General features: G+C 44.0%; 3 protein-coding genes across 7 annotated transcripts; 2 read left to right on the top strand and 1 right to left on the bottom strand.

The window, feature by feature from the left end:
* Positions 1 to 6: 6 nt before the first annotated feature.
* abcg2d (ATP binding cassette subfamily G member 2 (JR blood group)) lies at positions 7 to 13,240 on the top strand. 2 transcript variants are annotated; one of them, XR_015066005.1, is made up of 21 exons: positions 7 to 1,021; positions 1,291 to 1,513; positions 2,049 to 2,108; positions 2,182 to 2,296; positions 2,443 to 2,595; positions 2,667 to 2,824; positions 2,894 to 3,045; positions 3,161 to 3,262; positions 3,343 to 3,590; positions 4,307 to 4,389; positions 4,728 to 4,817; positions 5,078 to 5,199; positions 5,283 to 5,437; positions 5,500 to 5,589; positions 5,661 to 5,767; positions 5,839 to 7,841; positions 7,970 to 8,066; positions 8,496 to 8,627; positions 8,826 to 8,970; positions 11,299 to 11,369; positions 11,801 to 13,240. XR_015066005.1 is itself a non-coding variant. In XM_085911433.1 (16 exons), the coding sequence occupies exons 1-16, from the start codon at positions 949 to 951 to the stop codon at positions 5,984 to 5,986; spliced, it is 2,079 nt and encodes a 692-aa protein (XP_085767559.1). In that variant the 5' UTR covers positions 7 to 948; the 3' UTR covers positions 5,987 to 7,958. The 2 variants fall into 2 exon arrangements, 1 of the variants encoding a protein (XP_085767559.1); XM_085911433.1 differs by lacking the exons at positions 7,970 to 8,066; positions 8,496 to 8,627; positions 8,826 to 8,970; positions 11,299 to 11,369; positions 11,801 to 13,240 and having other exon boundaries at positions 5,839 to 7,958.
* Positions 6,455 to 12,549, bottom strand: pkd2 (polycystic kidney disease 2). The gene is made up of 14 exons (XM_085911432.1): positions 11,769 to 12,549; positions 11,338 to 11,451; positions 10,865 to 10,998; positions 10,157 to 10,629; positions 9,852 to 10,080; positions 9,600 to 9,770; positions 9,357 to 9,538; positions 9,164 to 9,284; positions 8,999 to 9,097; positions 8,806 to 8,927; positions 8,481 to 8,598; positions 7,733 to 7,899; positions 7,511 to 7,658; positions 6,455 to 7,439 (listed from the first exon to the last, which is right to left on the bottom strand). Exons 1-14 carry the CDS (start codon positions 12,184 to 12,186, stop codon positions 7,254 to 7,256), a joined length of 2,682 nt encoding a protein of 893 aa, XP_085767558.1. The 5' UTR covers positions 12,187 to 12,549; the 3' UTR covers positions 6,455 to 7,253.
* A 113-nt stretch (positions 13,241 to 13,353) lies between the features above and the next one.
* On the top strand, positions 13,354 to 19,958 carry g3bp2a (G3BP stress granule assembly factor 2a). 4 transcript variants are annotated; one of them, XM_085911436.1, is made up of 13 exons: positions 13,354 to 13,515; positions 14,820 to 14,938; positions 15,022 to 15,103; positions 15,195 to 15,368; positions 15,460 to 15,550; positions 15,637 to 15,742; positions 15,830 to 16,010; positions 16,103 to 16,198; positions 16,301 to 16,403; positions 16,493 to 16,552; positions 16,700 to 16,831; positions 16,922 to 17,049; positions 17,273 to 19,958. In XM_085911436.1, exons 2-13 carry the CDS (start codon positions 14,844 to 14,846, stop codon positions 17,558 to 17,560), a joined length of 1,536 nt encoding a protein of 511 aa, XP_085767562.1. In that variant the 5' UTR covers positions 13,354 to 13,515; positions 14,820 to 14,843; the 3' UTR covers positions 17,561 to 19,958. The 4 variants fall into 4 exon arrangements, with proteins under 4 accessions (XP_085767562.1, XP_085767563.1, XP_085767560.1 ...); XM_085911437.1 differs by lacking the exon at positions 13,354 to 13,515 and adding an exon at positions 14,168 to 14,277; XM_085911434.1 differs by lacking the exon at positions 13,354 to 13,515 and adding an exon at positions 14,354 to 14,493.
* The last annotated feature ends 152 nt before the right edge of the window (positions 19,959 to 20,110 follow it).

The following is a 20,110-nucleotide window of genomic DNA, read 5'->3' as shown; positions in this document are numbered from 1 at the left end:
TAGCTTCCTAGCGTAGAAACAAATCTGTTGAATAACTTGCATATGGTCGTGAGCACTGTACATGACCGAGATTGTGCCCCCCCCCCCCTCCCTTGCACTTCTTAAAATATCATTACCAAAAATGACTTGTAAAGGAACGGTTTGCACAGTCTAGCGAGTCGGGAATGAACAGCATTTTTTTTTTTTTTGCCAGAATGTTCTACGAGTGAAGCTGACATTTGTAAAAACTGACATTTACGAACACTTATTTTCTGTAATCACGATCAAAATTTTACACCAAGATGAATGAGAACGGCACTGAGATGAATCCAGACAGGTTATGTTGTGTAAAAATAGCAGCTATTTATGCAAAACCATTTCATTGTATGCATAACTAACCTCCGCTTGTAATTTATCAGCGTCTGTCAATCCATGTTTGTAAATATTTGGTTAAATGTTGCAAGCCCATTTATCTGTGAACTATTTCTCTTCGTTGCCTTTTTAAGTCATCGTCGTTACATGTGGAATGTATACTTGGGACGTATTGTACAGAGTGGACATGTTTTATGTTACACACCAATGATTTGTAACTTCATTAAATCTGTGCTTCTGGATATTTTTCAAAAGTTTTTTTTTTTTTTAATTAATAATAATCAATTAATGCGGTGGTAGTAGTAATGTTCACTTTTGAAAAAAAAAAAAAATTCTGTTGTGATAAAGTCAAATTACATGACCATAAGGCTCTCAATAATTCTAAAAAACTTTAGTTCATAGTGGAAAATATTTTTCTCTCTCCTTTCAATTTAACTGAAAATACAAGAATGTACAGCACAAAAAACAAGATTAGGATAAAAAAAAAAAATGAAACCTGATGAAAGTTGTCATAAAAATGGATTAGTGAGTGTGTTTGGTGAGCGAAGGGTTAAAGCAGCACGCTGTGACGTTGACCTTTGACTCGGAGCTCTCGAGATGCTCGTCAGTCTCCCTCGCCACCTCCTGACCAGTGCAGCGACGCTCGCTTGCTTGCAAGGCCCCCCCCCAGGTGAGTTTCTCTTTTGCTTTCATATTTAATAAGCACATCGGATAACTTCGCACAACCACTCTGCTCTCTCTTTTGAAATATATGTATGTGCCATTTTGGTCACACTGTCAAAATTCAAATCCAAATTTGGTAGTCATCTGTGATTTTTATTTTTTCCTCCGAGCGGACATTTTGCGCTTATTTTTTTTGCCGTTTTCAGCCATCGACAAAAAAAAAAAATGTGCGACTGCTACCCAAACGAAATATTCCAAAAGTATTTTCCATGACAGGATACAAGATGGAGCGAGGTTGTCACATCAACATAGCGATGCTGGATGACATGGGCGTCAACGGCCTGATGGGTTCGAGGGTCGCCACGGTTACGGAGCCGCCGGCCAAGCAGCTCTGCGGCTCCACCGTCAGTTTTCACGAGGTGGGCTACAAGGTTCACGAGACAAACGGCTTCTTCTGCAAAAACACCTCAACTACTCGCCAGATACTGCTGGATCTCAAGTGAGTACCTAATTTATTTTCTTTCCGCCTTTAATAATAATTAATCGATATTTTTCTTTTAGTTCCTTCTTAGCTGTAAATTATTTCCAACCTTCTTCCCTCATAACTTGAGCGCAGTCAACGTGACCTTTTGTGACAATATTTTATTTTTAATCCACAGTTGTGTGAAAGTCCCCACTTGACATTATTTTCCCGTGTAGTGTTTCTCATGCAAGAATGAATTATTCCTTGCGTTAATCATATGATATTAGGCATGGTTTCCCACTTTTAATCTCAGCATTGTCGCCGTCTGCCAAGGGAACGCATTAAAACGACGTCACGTGACCCATGGCCAGGCTTGTGGTCAATCTTTTAATTCCATTTTATAACGCTGCACATATTGTGGGAGGGGAGGAACTCTGGCTGAAGCCTTTGGCTACTCAGACAGTTTAATGAGATTCAATACAAGAACTGTATAAAAAAATTAAAAAAAAAGATTTCTTTTAATCCTGCTTTTGGATCAATATCAATATTATTGCCTTGTTTCTGTTTTCAGTGGTATCATGAGACCTGGCTTGAACGCAATTCTCGGCCCCACCGGAAGTGGAAAGTCATCGTGAGTGCAACTGAATTTGTCAAAATAAAAAAACATCGATATCGAGAATTATTTATCATGTCCTTCTAAACAGTTTTTTGGATATTCTCGCTGCGAGAAAAGATCCCGCTGGCCTTTCGGGGGAAGTTTTAATCGACGGAGCGCCGCAACCACCCAACTTCAAATGTCTGTCTGGCTACGTCGTCCAGGTACCTTTTTAGATCCATTTATTATTTACAAAACAAATCACACGTTAGCATCGGTCCCTTGAATGTTATTATCTTGTAATCTGCCCTAAATTATGGATGGACATGAGATTGTATGGCTCTGACACTTAGTTCTTACTCTGTACCAGGACGACGTGGTCATGGGAACGCTAACGGTGAGAGAGAATCTTCGTTTCTCAGCAGCATTGCGTCTACCCGCCCGTGTGTCGGAGCGCGAAAAAGAGGCCCGCGTCAATCACCTCGTCACGGAACTCGGCCTCGCCAAGGTGGCCGACTGCAAGGTGAATTATCGAGAAAGATCCGTTGGCGAATGTCTCCTTGTCGAAAATGTTCCTACGCCGTTCTTCCCCAGGTGGGCACTCAGATGACTCGTGGCATCTCGGGAGGTGAGAGGAAACGGACCAACATTGGTATGGAGCTGATCATCGACCCTCCTGTGCTCTTTTTGGACGAACCCACCACGGGCCTTGACGCCAGCACAGCTAACTCTGTCCTGCTATTGCTACGAAGGTATCTACTCAAATGATGCCGGTCTAGCCATCTATCTCATCTTTCTTCTTCAAACTGTTTCTGCTCCAGGATGGCCAATCAAGGGAGAACCATCATCATGTCCATCCACCAGCCTCGTTACTCCATCTACAGACTCTTTGACTCGCTCACTCTGTTGGTTGGAGGCAAGATGGTGTACCACGGACCGGCGCCAAACACATTGGACTACTTTGCAAACATTGGTGATCATTTTACCCAGTGTGACTTCCCCAGGGGTCAATCTTAGGCCCCCTATTGTTTTCGATATGTTTCCATTAAGCTCAGCTATGACTCAGATCTACTCCTGTTGTCTTTCAGGATATTCCTGCGAGCCCCACAACAACCCAGCTGACTTTTTCCTGGATGTGATCAATGGAGACTTCACTGTCACCAGCACGTCTAAAGTCAATCTTTCTGAAGGTCATGCCGTGTTTACAATTCGATATCTACAATGTAGCGTGCCACCGAGCAATTTATTTGACATTTGTCTCCTGGGTTAGAGTTGAACTCGGAGGTGAGCAGCTCCAGAGCGAGCATGGAAGAACGACTGGTGGAGGAGTATAAGAAGAGCAGCTATTGCAGCGACACGCTAGTCCAGCTGCAACGCATCGCTCAAGACAAGCGACACTCTGCGCCGCCCGCCTCTCGTACCGTCACCTATATCACCTCATTTGGCCACCAGATGCGTTGGGTACTGCACAGAACCTTCCAGAACCTCCTACTGAACCCACAAACGTCTGTGGCACAGGTAATACACAAGCTTTGGAGTCTTCAACTCAACGCAAACGTTGGGATGTTAGTCCAAATTAAAGTTACCAATTTAAACCTCCAAAATGCCCAATGAAAGGATTTTCGTGGGACAATTTGGAATCTTGATCCCACCAAACGTCTGTGTTTTTTTGCAAACATCAAAGATGATTTTATGTTGGAGGCCTTTTTGGTGGGATCAACCTGACTTTTCAAAGCCTTGAGAAGTCTCCTCACTTTAAGAATTATTAACAGCCAATTGGGCCCAGATAAAACCGCATAATCCCGCAAGTGGGGATCTGGACGGCGTGGGCGCCCTAATCGGCTTTGGTGACTGCGGTGACCCGACTCTTGCCTCCTTTGGGCTTGATATCATATCTGGCCTAAGCCCCCCCCTCCTTGAACCCAAACCGGCATTAACCCCCGCCCCGTGCGGCCGCGGTTACGGGCGACGCATCACATGACGTTGTCACGGTTCATCACTCCGGCGTCATGAGCTGATCCTTTCATCCTGGGAACCGCTTAGTTCTGTCTTAATGTCTCAATTGTTGGGATTAAAACTTGTCTGTTTTCCCTTTTCTCACTCTCTGCTGTTGGTGACCCCCCCCTCCCCAAACACCCCCTCCGCCTGGGGGGGGGGGGGGGGCTCAGTGGTTGTCCACACAAGTTTCAAACAAGAGTGTTGCATTTTCTTTCCATCCCCATGTCCGTGTGCAGGTGGGCGTGCATATATTCCTGGCTCTCATTGTGGGAGCCATTTTCTTCCGAGTCAAAGACGATCAAAGTGGCATCCAGAACAGGTGAGAAGAACGCATGTCTCCATTTTGGAAGAATTGTGTCAAATGAAAAATTGTCTTTTCAAATCGACCATTTCGTGTCAGAAAAACAAACGATACGGTTCCTGTACTGTAATGTCCAAAAATGAGAATTGCATTCATTCCTATGGGGACTTACTAATCCTCTTAATGTTGGCACAAGCTGGTACTCACAAGGTCAGCAAAGCCCAAGCGCTCGCTCTCCCAGACCCAGCAGAAGGTCATTGCATTCACACTACTTAAGCGGCGTGTCCCTTAAGGACGCCCGTGAAGGGGTCACCGAGTGGAAAGCGGTCTTCATCGCTGTCTTCTGCTTTCTCCAGGATGGGGGCGCTCTTCTTCATCACGACCAACCAGTGTTTCAGCACAGTGTCGGCGGCCGAGCTCTTCATCGCTGAGCGGAAGCTCTTTACGTACGTTCTTGTTTCAAGTTAGCAATAATGGACGCCATATTTAAAAAAAATAGATATATTCCCTGTAGTGATAGTTTTTAATGTACAAAAAAAAATTATTTGTAAAAAAAACCCCACCAATATTAAAGTCTCATCAATGAACTTTAAAATGCTCATTTACATAGTCAACAAACTTTCATCTTTATAGTTTTCGTTTTGTTCAAAAGAAAAATGTATGGATGGCCAAAGTTTGACATGATGCCAACCGGTTCTTGCCGCAGGCACGAGTACATCAGCGGCTACTACAGAGTGTCCGTCTATTTCCTGTCCAAGGTGTTGTCCGACATGGTCCTACGTACCGTCACCTCCGTCATCTTCAGCTGCGGTGTATACTTTATGATCGGTACGGACAATTTTGCCCCTCTAGTATTTCAATTGATTTCATCTACGTTTGTCTCTTCCCATCACGCTCCATATGATCTTCAGGGTTAAAGTGCACCTTATCCGCATTCTTTGTGTTCACGCTGACGGTGACCTTGGTGGCGTACACGGCCACCGCCATGACCATGGCTATCTCGGCAGACCAGACGGTGGTTGCCCTCGCCAACATCTTCATGACCATCACCTTTGTCTTCATGATGGTGAGAGGAACATCTCCGTATGATATCACAATGTATCCCATGTCCGGGCGTACGTTTTGTAGATCTTCTCGGGTCTTCTGGTGAACCTTCCGAGCGTCATGGACTGGCTGGCGTGGCTGAAGTATTTCAGTATACCTCGCTACGGCCTCGCGGTAAGTCCAAGTCGATGGAACGGATTTCCCTTAAGTCGTTTGTCGCTCACTTTGGACTTTCGGATCTTCAGGCCTTGAAGATCAACGAGTTTGTGGGGTTAAAATTCTGCCAGAATGCCAACATGGCTGCCAGTGTGTCCAGTTGCAACTGCAGTGTGGCAACCAAGGTTGGACATACGTGAGTAGAAAAACTACACGATCTCCAGTTGTCATAAAACAACAATGTAAACATTTGTGGTTTGGGTCCAGATGTACGGGGGAGCAGTACTTGGACTATTTAGGGAGCCAGCACGACACGTGGGGCTTGTGGCAGAACCACGTAGCGTTAGCCGTTATGCTAGTGGCCTTCTTGCTCATTTCATACCTGAAACTTCGCTACATGAAGAAGTTCACCTAAAAAAAGGTAGCTCACATTGTACATTGTTTATTTATAAATAGCGACCTTTGATCCATTATTTTTAAAAGTGCTTTTTATTGTACTTGGCACTCAGATCACTTGATTTGTTTTATTTAGCTCTGCAGTAAACATTTCAAACTGTACTGGCGTTGTTTTTATTTTATTGTTTCAAACCATTTGTACAACTACATTTGCATATAAATGTCATGGTAAAAGCACTAAGTGGTTTGTTTTTACTTTAAAATAGCAGATGTATTGACTCAAACATAAAAGTTCTGTAAATATTAGATAGCAAAATTGTGATGTGAGGATAAGCGGTTTGGAAAATGAAAAAAAAACAACTCCAAATTTGATATCGCTTTTAATTGTAAAAAGGTAGATAAGAAAATCTTACAGCACAGGATAAAATATAAATGCATGGGTTTCCCATGAACACTATTTGCACTCCAAATTGAAGTTTGTTTCAAGTTATATTTTGTGTGTGTGTGTGTGTGTGTGTGTGTGTGTGTGTGTGTGTGTGTGTGTGTGTGTGTGTGTGTGTGTGTGTGTGTGTGTGTGTGTGTGTGTCTGTGTGTGTGTGTGTGTGTCTGTGTGTCTGTGTGTCTGTGTGTATACAACACCGATAATAATCTAGCTCATTGGAAGCTTCGAGGCCAAATGCATATCAACGCAACTACTGTCAATTAAAATCAACCAAATGAACATCGTAGAAAAGTGCGTGTTCAAGCGTGACACGTGGAATGTGAACGTGTGCAAAAAAAATCCAAACCATATTTGATGCTGGCAGTTTGCCGTTTGCTACAAATGCGTATTAAGGCCCACACCGTAAAGCAAAGAAGTCATAAAAAGGATACAAAGAATAGAATAAAGTCGTACAAATTGGAGCATACATTACATAGATTACTGATATTTTACCGATTTTTTTCCAACGATTTTTTAAATCAATGCCATATCAATTACAACAACAGTCCCCCGGATTTTGCAGCCACAACGCTTGAGTCAGACGTGTCCTTCCGAAAAACAAAATGGAGGTATCACACTTAAGCTCTCAGTGGCTCATCTTTTCGTAAAAATGTACATAAATTGTTTGAAGTATTTCATTGCCTAATACTTTTCCTTCAATCCTTTTATTTGCCCGACGGGAAGAATCGAGTATTGCTATTTTGGAGACTTACTGTCAGTGCATCCGAGGTTTTTGTTTTAATTGCTCCCATTTTGTTTGCAATAAAGTGTCTTTTTTCTTTTTAACCTTGCTTTTTTTTTTTTTTTACACGTGAGCGCTACCATTGGTGTCCGCTACGTCCAAGGACAGTGAAGAAGGGGGGCGTGGGCGTCCTCCCGGGTGGCCCGCCTGCGAGGAGACATCGTCCGATTCCCAGCGCTCCAGTTCCTCCCTCACCAGACGCTCCTGCTCGCTGTGAGCGTCGGCGTCCCGACCGTTCCCGCGTTCCTCCTGACGACGCAAAAGTTATTAGGATTTCAAAAGTAGCGGGTTTTGTCTTTTTTTGTGAAAAACTACCATACCTCCATGGCTCCTTCAAAAAGTCTTCCCAACACATCCCTCCTCTTGAGCGTGACCCTCTCCATGGCCTCCAACTTGACGATGACGGCGTCGATCTTGGACACGATGCTGCCGATGGAGTGCTCCATCCTGTCCACGCGTCTCACCAGCCTGCAAAGGACAACACGGCCGTTACGGCGGTGCCCCCCCCCTCGACCCCCTTATTGGGTTCAAGCGTGTCGTACACTTGGAACTCCTCGTAGGAGACGCCGCCCGAGCTGCTGCCGCGGCGCCGGGAGCTGTGCCCGCTGTCTTCGTCGTCGTCTTCCTCCGAATCGTCCTGGCCGCGAGGCGGTAAGCTTCGCCCGCTGCACGCTCGACTCAGAGAGTTGCGCTCCAGATCTAAGTCCTCCTGCAAACGAAATTGAGGTCATGAAACTGCTTTCATGTGCTCCCATTTTTTTTTTTCCCTTTTGCATTAGTTTTGCATTGATGTAATTTACCTCCATGCCACTAGAGGGACTCGTGCTGGGAAGCCAATAGTTTGCAACTGTGTGGAATGCCTTGAAAGTGTTTTAGGTAAGATTTATATGTGATTATTTTGGTTACCTTTGTGTTTTTTTTTTAATGGTTATTTTTTGTTGTTGTGCACACATTCACAAAAGCCCAATAAACTATCAGGGGTGATTGTTAATCTTTTATTTTGTGTTTACGGGCTTCATTGCCAAGGCAATTTATCTATGATTGAAAAACACTCACTATACAATATTATAAAACATCACTTAAACAAAATTTTGAAACGTTTTTTTTCTTACTTTTAACATAAAACCATTTTGTATCAATGTTTTGTGTTGAAACGTCCCCCCCCAATAAATTTGCTTTGCTTATTATATTAAAATAATAATAAAAATAATCATGATGTGATTGAAAAGTCACAGTCATAAAAGAAGTTGTAATATTGCGAAAATAAATAATAATGGTCTTTGTACTAACTCGTTCCTTCTCCAGGTCGTCTCTCATCTGCTGGTGGTCGTGTTCCGTCAGCTCCTGGTCACCGTCGTGGTCATACTTTGCAAAGATGGCCTGGATCTCCGTATCCGTGTGGCCTTTTCTGTGCCGAGACATAAACCGCAAAAAAAGGTATATCATATATAATATCCCAATTAAATTCTGATTCTCTAAACCTATTCGCTGATTTTGAATTCAAGCCAAAGCAATATTAGTATTACTTTGGTGGCATCTTGGAAACTCTTTGCATTGGACAAAAGTAGTCCTTTAGCGCTATCTTGTGGTATCTGACTTTCTGTTCCAAGCTCACCGCTTTAAATGCTGTCTCAGTTCATCCAAGTTGAGCTTGCCTCCAGCCTGACGCAGACTATCCGAGATGTCGTCCACCGCCGTTTTCTTCAGCCTGAGCTTCATCAAGGCTTTGTTACAACCCTAAAGGAACAGACGCTCCTGAATTTGATCCTGTCTAAAGCTGGTAAAGTCCTTTTTTTTTTTTTTTTTACCTTCTTGATGAGGTCGCTCATTTCCATGTCAGACCTCTGCTGAGACATGTCGGCCTTCACTTCGGAGTAGGTGTCGTTGATGATGGCCAAGAACATGTTCTGTGGTGAAGATGTGATGACGTGTCATCGGAGTAGACATTTAGTTACGCAAGTGTGTGTGCTCACCATGAGGATAAAGAAGATGAAGAAGACGAAAGTAGTGAAGTAAACGGGCCCCAGCACCGGGTTGGCCTCCTCGATCTCGGAGAACTCAAAGTCTCCCAGGATGATGCGGAATTGAGTAAAACTATATCAAAGTTTGGTTAGCAACAGACAATGTGCTTCAGAAGCATTTAAGGAAATGCTGTGTTGTCCTTACATGCTGGACTGTAAGCTGCTGAAGTCGTTGACTTGAGTTCCGAAAAGCAGGTAGGCTAGCTGGGCGTAGGCCAAGAAGATGATGAAGAACATGATGGCAAAACCGATCAAGTCCTTGGCACAGCGAGACAGGGTGCCCGTCAGCTGACTCATGGTCTTGTTGAAGTTGATGAACTTGAAGAGCTGATGGAAGTGGCTTCAGTTCAGTTCATTTATTCCCCTTAAAAGAACTTGCAAGGCATACCTTAACCCAGGAAAAGAAGACGATGACGGCCACCAAGTTGTTGAACTGGAGCTGCAGGTTGGCCAAAGGCTCGAAGGTGGGGTGTGTGTTGTAGTTCTCCAGAAGGCTCTTCAGCTGGTGGCTGACCATGGTTGTTCTGATTATGTTCATGATAATGGCCACCACACTCAACTGCAAAAAGGAAACCGCGATATATTTGAACATCACATGATTAGAGTTTAGAAAATGACGGAGAAATCAGGCAAAACGTACGGTGACGATGAAAACGTCCAAACAGTTCCACGGATTCCTGAAATAATGCAAGCGGTGGATGCGGATCTCCAGCGCTTCTTCCACCACGTAGTAGAGGATGAAGAGGCAGAACATGACCTCGCACAGGCCCACAAAGTAGTCCCAGCTGGACACGTATCGGATGAGACGCACCGTCTGGAACTGCCAGGACGTCACCGCCCCGCCAGTTGCCGGGAACTCCATCAACAACCTGACAAATGTCGTTCCAGCTTTTAGACATTGCTGCTCATGCTTTTCCAATTGTCCTTTCAGCAGATGTTCCTCACCTGATAATGCAGAAGATGTTAATGTTACCGTTGTAGACGGCAAAATCGAGGAAGACGGCTCGAGTGCCTCTGTCGAGCCACTGGTGGTCTTTGAGGAAGCGTAGCTGGACCGCAGACTCCTGCCTGGTCCGGGACAGATCTTGGTAGTAACCCCCGCCGCCGTATTTGGACACACGACCCCAGTGGCTGCTCCCGTTAGCGCGGGCCTCCGCCACGTGAGTCCACGCCGTTCCGTTCCCGGGCCCGAAGGGGGCGGTGTCCTCGTTGGCGTGCGTGTAAACGTCGTAGCAGTCGCGGACTTGGTCACGTAGGTCCTCGTGGACTCTGCACGACTCATTGCGGACTTTGACTTGCCGGAGGCGAGGCACCCCGAGCAGGAGGTTCTCGTAGAAGATGTGAGTGGGGTTCTCGGGCAGGCTGGCGTTGTACCACACTTCCCAGTACATATTGTTAAGAAAAGGACCTTCTGTGTACTGAGAAGGACGAGGAAACGTGATTATAGAGCAGTTAGCCAAAATATAGAATATATTTGTTTTCTCAAATTAAAGTTTACGCTTTTCATTTTTAACGATAATGCTACCAATGATGCAATCATGAGATCAATTAATATTGATTGGGAAAAAACAAACAACAACAGGTCTTTTGGCATACTTTTCCCAACCTTGATTTAAACTACGCCGTTTCTGATTCCCGCGGATCGTAACGTACCTTCCAGAAGTCTTCCATAGTCGAAAGGCTCCTAAACGTGGTGTCCTCTCCGGGGGAAAGATGTTTGTCCAAATAAAGCTGTGACATGAATTTGGTGTAGTAATACATGTTGGTGCTCACCATCCCGTATGTCACTGCACATCATATCAAACACAAAAAAAAAAAAAACATTTAAAGACATCAACTTCTTTTACAAAAAGAAACAGCAGTTCAGTGAAGCCGTTATAAAAGACCAATTTATCCGACTCTGCCAGGAAACATTTTCCTGAACCGCCCTTAACCACATGAGTTTGACTGAAGCAGCAAAAAAAAAAAAAAAAGAAAAGAGCAAAATGCTGGACATGCATATTCTCTCAAATTGTCAGGTTATTTAATCCTCATGCTCCGGTTTATTCCATCTGCTCAACTGATTCATGGTGTTTTTTGGTCCCTAGGTCACCGATGTCATTTCAGGATTGAAATGGGTTACTTACAGACGCAAACTGTGATGAGGAAGGCGACGTAGGTGAGCATCTCTCTCAGAACATTCCACAAGTAGCGTTCGCGACTGTTGTTGCTGTTCTCCATTAACTCCGTGCCCCACAGAACTGCAAAAAAAAGAAAAACTCATTGTGTGCCCTAAGATGTTGACCAAAAAAAAAAAAAAATCAGCAATTGTAAAGTGAACTTCAGATTTAATAACAATTCAGTTTACAAACATCCTCTTGAGAGACATTTGATACCTTGGTGACTTCCTGTAATTGATTAAATTGATAATTATTTATTAATTAATCCACTGATTGGGGGCAATTCCACAGTTTTTGGTCAATATCAATTGATTTTTAAAAAGGAACATAAGGGAATATAAATCATTTCAACTCACCCTGATTTTAATATAAACTTGATCATGAAATTTGTGTCTTACTTCTAATTTTCTGGAGTATCTGCTTCATACAGCTGCTGTGCTCACGCCTGCCCCGCTGCCCCTCATCTCCACTCGGGCTCGGGTAGACTCCTCCATCGTGGATTTGGGGGCTGCGTCCTCCACCACCGCCGCCGACGTTGTAGTTACCCAGAGCGCTGCTGCAGCTGTTGCTGGAAGCCGTGGATGCAGACCTCCTCCCCGGGCTAGCTGCAGGCCAGTCCGCTGCCATGATATCTTCGCCGGGCTCGAAACCCGGGTTGTCGCGGCTCCAAGCTTGTCTGGATGGCGAGGACGGAGAACCAGCTGTCAAACCCACGGCCATCGAATCCCGATGCTGCTGCTGGATGTTCTCCATCTCGATGCCCTCGCTCGCTTCACAGGCGCCGTGTTTGGGTTTTAGCCGAGATGATGAGCTCATGGTACTCGGGATACTTACTTAATCCGAACGCGCATACGTCACTTAGGACTTTCTAAAAAAAAAAAAAAAACTACAAAACTTACACAGTGAACGGGAAACTTTAAAGAAAGTTATTATAGAGGGGGGAAAAAACTCGACGTCGTTGCTCCAAAGTCCTTCCAACTAACTTCGGCTTGAAAATGGCTCACGTCGCCCCTCTAAAACTGCACACAGACAAAATATGCCTGTTATTACTTGGTTGTTTTCTTCTAGTAACTAACGGAGATGGAAAATCGTCGGGTTTGCGTAAAAAGGTTGAGAGCGAGAAAAGTTTTCTCGTCCCGGGACAGCCATCTTGTTCCTTCGCTGCCACCCCGACGCCTAAAAGAAAAACGGTAATTCTCGGGTTACATTAACTGTCATGGAGTCAAATAAAATCATAGAAAATTGACACAAATCGCCTATTGATACTTTAAACGTATCATTAGCATATTTAACGAATAATGTTGGATTTTTTTTTTTATACAATTTATTTTTTAATCTATTAGGTGTCCGGGTGAGAATTTGTACGCTTTCTGTGTAGATTGAAACATTGTGGTTGAATAAATTTTTGCATTTTAATATGGATTATATTACATATGTATTTTATTGACCGGTTGTTATGGCAACCCGCTCAATCACAACAAGTCGCTCAGTGTTTTCCAAACTGAGGCTGGGGATTGGTCGGTTTCCTAAAACGTCACTATTTATCATCATTAAGGTGTTTACAATAAAGCACGAAACACAAATATGTTATTAAGAAACTGAGATTTGTTTTAAAATTGTAAAAATTACACATGTCTAACTTTGTCCCATGATCAGGTGACTTTAAGTTATTGTGGGCAGGACTAATACTGTGTCGTCATGGTTCGTTTTGCCTCGAGGAATGGCTCAGATAATTCTTCACAATTATTTTTCTTGTGATTGTTTTTTTAACACCTTCAAAATGATACTAACATACTTGTGAGTGATTTTAATTGCAAAAAAATCACGATGTATCTTTCGCCAATGTTGAACAAGTTGTATAAAGTTTTTCGTAGGCAGTACTCCTGTGTCGTCATAGTTTTTAGAGCAGCTGATTGGTGAGCTCGCCGCGCTTGGGGTCTCCTACTCCAAAACGCAGGGGTAAAACAATAAATCGAAACCGATCGCTTTAAATGTTCAATCTCGTATCTCGCACATCATAAATTGTCGACGAGAGACCTGTAAACACCTGACTGTGTAATTGCGGTTCACTGTCACTTATATTACTATTATTATCATTATTATTACTATAATCCTTTCTGTTTACATAGATAGGTCTTTAACACGGTAAGTTAACCTCTATCTTTCACTGTCGCTAATGTTGTGGCTGCCTTACAAGCTAAATGCTAACTTTAGCCGCATTGTCTCGTCTTAACTGCTCGTTAAGAGGAGCTGCTAGTAGTTTGTTGTTGTCAAACAAACTCGTAGTATTTTGTACAGACACTCCACATTTCCTGGCAATGAACAGAATTTGAGAGGTTCCCGTCGCTGTCTTTTGTTTTTCCCAGACCGCATAGGACTTAGCAAGTTGAGTCTCGACAGTGAAGTTGTTTGCAAATATTTGAAAAGGTTTTTCTGAAATAATGAATAACTAGGACATTGAATGGACGTAATGGACAATTTATAACGTAGACATAACAACGGCTGCCGTCGCTTTTTGTTTTGTCGTTGTGTCCACCTCCGTTTGCATTTCATGTTCATTTTAACGACACGCCTTCTATAACGTTTGCTTTGTCTTGCGTTCTTTTCTATGATTAAATATCTTAACTAAACGATAATGTGATCAATTTAACCGCGAGTGTCCTGAATAATTAAAGACGACGCCACAAGTTAGCCTAGCCCTGGTGCTAACCGAGTTAGCGTGAACTAGCCGGAGGAGGAGGAGGAGGAGGGGGGGGGGGCATTCTGTTTATCACACGCGGAAGTCGTTAAAATGTCGCACTATTTATGTTTTTATTTGAGATCATCGTCAGCAAGTCCAAGGGCCGCAATGCACGCTAATCAATAGAGATGACATAATGCTACAGACAAGAGGCTCGTGTTGTGCATGTAGGCCACGATTGTACGAAGGCGGATGAGGGGAAAAACATAATTATGTGCCAAATATTTTCTAATAATCAGCCTTTTTCTCGCGTGCCCTGTATTATATGTCGACCTGCGTCTTTGTTTGACTTGATGGACGTGATGGACGTGATGTCACACGTAGCTCCTGACTTAGCCTCCATGCTAACAGTCAGCTGTTGTGTGACTGATGCGGGCCTAGAAGTGAGACAAAGAACTGTGTTTTTCCCAAAAGCTTTATTCCATTGAAAATCAAGGATTTATCCTGCCTATAATATTCGGAGACTGTCGATCTCGTCTTTGTTTCGTGCCATATGACATGAAAGTTCTTACCTATTTAGTATTGCACTTGGTTGGGTGTCATTTTTTTAATTGCAAACTGCAGTGTTACGTCAACGCTACGGTGCTGTATTGGAAGTTGCTCCTAACTCCTACTCGTTTCCCATTCTAAGATCTTTGCTTTAAATTGAGCCTGACAGTAAATCAACTTTAGCCGTGCTATAACTAAACCCCATCTTTCTGCCCTGCAGCACTTAATATTGTTTACCAAAGAAATGGTGATGGAGAAACCAAGTCCCCTGCTTGTAGGGCGGGAGTTTGTGAGGCAGTATTACACGCTGTTAAACAAGGCACCAGACTTCCTGCACAGGTAATGATCCATGTGCATGCACGAGGAGCTTTTCAGCTTCTTGGGGGAGACCGCGGTCCGTTCCTCAACTGTTTTGTTGTCAGGTTCTATGGGAGGAACTCTTCCTATGTTCACGGAGGTCTTGACCCGAGCGGGAAGCTGGTGGAAGCAGTGTACGGGCAATCGGTAGGGTTCTGTTTTCACATCCAACGCAAGTGTGGTACGCTTGCAAATCAAATGTGGCTTGACTGACAAGTTTTTGGCGTCCGTCTCGTAGGAAATCCACAAGAAAGTCATGTCTCTGAAGTTCAGCGAGTGCCACACAAAGATCCGGCACGTGGACGCCCACGCCACGCTCAGCGACGGCGTTGTGGTGCAGGTTCTCGGCGAGCTCTCCAATAACGGGCAGCCCATGCGGAAGTTCATGCAGACGTTTGTGCTTGCCCCAGAGGTAGGCTACCGCTGCTACGCCCCATAGCTGTGCTATCTGTTTAACAAGATCGAGTAATAATAAATACATTCTTTGAAATTGCCTTCTCCAGGGTTCAGTGGCCAACAAATTCTACGTACACAATGACATCTTCCGCTATGAGGACGAAGTTTTTTGCGACTCGGAAGCGGAACTTGACGAGGGTGAGATATTTTGCTGTCGCCTAGCTAGCTGATTTTGCTGTAGCACAGTGTTGTTGATGTTGTTGCAAATTCCCTGTCGGACTTAGAATCAGAGGAGGAAGTTGAAGAGGAGCCAGAAGAGAGGCAGGCATCCCCCGAACCGCTGCAAGAGAGCCCCAACAGCAGCGCCTACTACGAGCCCCACCCCGTCACGTACGTTCACGCCTGTCTGGTTTTAGTCTTGTTTGAGGTGTCGATGGGGGAAAAAAAATTGAGCCCATTTTCCTTGGCTCTCTGCAGAAACGGAGTGGAGGAACCGATGGATGAGCCGGCCCCCGAGCCGGAAATAGAGCCAGAACCCGAGCCCAAGGTCGAGGAGATAAAAGCTGAAGTGGATGAGAAGGTTCTGGAAGAAACGGAGGAAAAAGCTCCCTCGCCGGTCCCGGTTGAGTCTCCGCCTCATGCACAGGAGCCACCCAAGGTATGTGATAACGCCACGATGTCCATTGTGTCATTTTTTTTTTTTGAAAGTTAAAAATTTGTAATTGGACCGAATCTCTGTTTCCCTCCCAGACCTTTTCATGGGCCTCAGTGACCAGCAAAAACCTGCCTCCTGCCGGCACCTCCTCTGGAATCCCACCCCACGTTGTCAAAGCTCCAAGTTCACAGGTAAGCATTCTGTGAGACGTGTCTTTCATTGATTACTCATCTGCAGCTTTTCTAAAAATGCAAGATTCATACACAATTGACAAGCAATCGATTCGTCCTCAGGCCCGAGTCGAAGCCAAACCAGAAACGCAGACGGCGGCGCTCCGATCCAGAGACCAACGCACCCGCGACAGACCGGTCTTCCCCCCACGAGGCCCTCGACCAGGTACTGACCAATTGACTTGACATTCTACCATGGCGTTCTTTGAAATTCAATGAAATTTGAAGCAGGTGCCTCTTTGCTCTCACCACTAGATGGCGCCCCATCATCGGATGCACAGATGGGAAAACCTCACCTGAGTTTTGTTAACAAAGGTAAATCACATTTTTACCGTCATGAAGGCAGGAAGTTGTGAATTTATTTCCATGTTTTTTTTCTACAAATGTGATTACCCTCGGTGGAGATTATTGGTAGGAATTATTTCTGCTTCTAATCAGTCCTCTTTGTGTTTTGCGCGTCAGGCAGCAGAGGGGAAAGTGAACCCGGCGAAATGGACGGCAGGCGAACCGTACGCTACCCGGACAGCCACCAGCTTTTCGTGGGCAACCTCCCGCACGACATCGACGAGGGCGAGCTCAAAGACTTCTTCATGAGTACGGCCAAAATTGTCGTCTTCGAACAGCATTCAAATGACGCTCAGCCCAATTGATTGCCTATAGTTTTGATCTTCTTCTACGTTGCAGCCTACGGGAATGTCGTGGAGATGCGCATCAACACCAAGGGTGTCGGCGGCAAGCTCCCCAACTTTGGATTTGTGGTGTTTGACGACTCCGATCCCGTGCAGAAAATCCTTGGGGCCAAGGTAGACGGGGCATGTATTGACATTTAATTACCAATTTTACTCTCTGGGTGGTGCGTCACTGTTTGCTCACGTATTCCCAACCGCTGGTCTGCACAATTGGGCCTAAATATTTAAGTCCTATTTTTTCTTCTTACATAGTAATGTTAAATTTTTTTTTTTTTTTTTCTCATACAAAGTATTTGATTGGTTTTGGTGTTTTCTTGCCATCCTAAGTTTGCCCTTCCTCCTGCAGCCCATCATGTTCCGAGGCGAAGTGCGTCTCAACGTGGAGGAGAAGAAGACGCGGGCGGCACGTGAGCGAGAGATCCGGAGCGCCGGTGGCGCCGACGACCGTCGAGATATGAGGCGCAATGACCGAGGACCCGGAGGCCCGCGGGGCATCATGGGAAGTGGCATGATGCGGGAGCGCGACGGCAGGGGACCCCCACCCCGGGGCGGCATGGCTCCTAAACCGAGCATGGGGTCCGGAAGGGGCTCTGGAGGCCTCGGTGAAGGCCGCTTCACAACCCAGCGCCGTTGAGGAGAACGGGAAGTCGTACCGCTGGCTTCATCAATGTCATCTGTTAATTTTTTTTTTTTTTTTGGGAGGGGGGGTTCCCCTTTTGCTTTGGAATTGTGACGCACCCTGTCGATCGAGCTTATTTAGACGGGAGCCGAAGATCTTTTTTTTTTTTTTTTCCCTTCTTTTTGCTACGACATGAAATTACAAACTTATCATTTGTACATTTTGAGTGGGGAAAGCAACCAGGAGTCATTTTGTGCCACATTCGGAGGGACTGAAAGACTTTACCATTTAAAAAAAAAAAAACAAAAAAAAAAAACAGCCCGTTGTTCTGGATAAAAGAGATTATCTGCCTTGACTTAACCTTCCATTGCACATTTTCTATGATAGTTACTGTTGGAAGATGCAAAAGTTGTGCTGTTCCGAAGGGAAAGGCCTGCCTTTCCCCCCCCCCACCCCCACCCTTCCACTCTTTCAAAATTTGCATTCGCCAATATGCACTCATGGAGACTTTTTTTTGTTTTTTCTTCTTTTTCTAAAGTTGGCATTCTCGCTCAGAAAGCCGACGAAGCGACACGACACAAACGGGGCAGGCCTCGCTGCTGTGACCAATGTATACCGAAAAAATTACATTTTACTGCTGGATGGACAAGATGACCTATTTTTGCCTCGTTTCTATTCCAAATAATCCAGGATGTTCACCAAATGACAGTATGTTTGAACGTGGGGGGGGGGGGGGGGCAAAGGATACAGACGAATGGAAGAGTGGCGCTCTGGTTTCTTTTCGTTCAAACTTTGTCTCATGTTTTTTTTCCAGCTAGGGATGAAGGACGCCATTCCTGTCGTCAAAACGTGACAGAATAAATGTACAGCAAAAGTCATAGTTTACTGTTTCGCATTCCTTTCTCTTGGTATATAAAAAAAACAAACAACAAAAGCACGGTGCCTTCTGCGTTCACCTTTTTCGCTGTTAATGAAGCAATGCCGGACTTAAGTCAGATTGAAGTTAATGTTTATAGTCCAATTCCAGTTTTAAGATGTGACTTTTTGTACATTTTCTTTGCTCTTGTTTGAGTTTTGAGGGGCCCGTCTTAAATAAAAAAAAAAAAGTTAAAGGTACATTTATATACAGAATTTCACATTTTTAATATAGTACCCAGCTTTGACATATTGGAACCTCCAAAATCGAGAGCAAGAAAAAAAAAAATACTGAAGATGTGCAATGAATTGGCATAAAAACAATGTTTGAAAAAATTCTACAGCCATTGTCGAGATGATCAGTCCAAAAAAAAGAAATCACCTCACGCCAAGTCAACTACTCACATTTGGAAATAAGGCAGTTTGTCATTTAGCAGTATTTGGTTGTAAAATGTGTGAATGCCACATTTAGATAATTGGATTGCTTATATTGCAGACTTTCCCGATTCCTGCTTTATGGTTGTTATTTTTTTTTTCCTCCCCCCTGTTGCCATCTACTTTTCTGTGGAGTGACAAAATATAAAAAAAAGCAACTCTCCAACTGTTTCCACATTCAAAATTGGGCGGACTTCTAACTTTTGGAGGTTCCACTATCTATTTGTTTCCTCTCAGGTTTTCATGTTGCTCAAAATACAATTTTGTAGAACCACCCAGAAAGAACCTGAGATCGATCACCTTTCTAGTCACATTTGTACTTTTCATAACTGCTTACTTTTGCGCTTCATTTCATTCAGGAGGTTTTGTTTTGATTATCTTGCACTGAAAGGGGGAAAGTGATGTAGCAACAAATTATGGTAACGAGGTCTTCCTTGTTTAATGGGTATTGCACTATTTTTTGTTTTTTTGGGGCGGCAACATTTTCAAGGACAATCTGACGGCTTTGAACGTGGCCTCCAATATTCATCTGAATTGGCACAACTTATTTTTCAGAGTCATTTTGTTCAATGCTTTATTATTTTTTTGTTTGTGTGTGTGGCAGTGAAGATCCACTGCTTAGGGATCTTCAAAAGCGGACAAAGCTGTAAATTATAATTTTTCTCTCTGGTTGCAAGTAGACTGGATAGTCACAGTGAATCATGCGAGTCCTTCTTTAATAGAAATAGACTGTGCTTACAAACATAATAGCCATCTTTTACTGTGTTTACTTAAGCCTCGTTGCTCCAATCCATTTTTCTTTTACTTTCCTCTTGGTTTGACTTTCCTTTCCATTAGATGAATGTGTCAGACTCAATAAACTACTGATATCAGCACCACTCAATACACTGGTTGTGTCTTGTGCGGCTTATCTATCATTTTTTATTTTATTTTTACAGTGCATCATACAAAGCCAAAGGGGTACAATTTGGATTTCAACATTGTTTTGTAGTGAAATGTCAAGTATGCAAATCTTGTGAAGAACTTACATTTGATACAAATGGTCATTAAATAAGTTTAACGATTGGTTATGTGCCATCATTCAACGGTTTGTTTAGATTTGCTTAATTTTGTCCTCCTATGCCCCCCGTACATTTTCCCTTTAGTTGTCCTGTCCCTTTAAATGTGACTCTAATGGGCCACGTATCGCCACGTCCTCGCGCATGCGTAGTCTCC

Source organism: Syngnathus leptorhynchus, chromosome 5 (genome assembly GCF_054491065.1).
Source record: "Syngnathus leptorhynchus isolate UIUO chromosome 5, UIUO_Slep, whole genome shotgun sequence".
Classification (NCBI taxonomy): Eukaryota; Metazoa; Chordata; class Actinopteri; order Syngnathiformes; family Syngnathidae; genus Syngnathus; species Syngnathus leptorhynchus.
The sequence above is the reverse complement of the archived record's forward strand: the minus strand, read 5'-3'. Positions and strand labels throughout refer to the sequence as shown.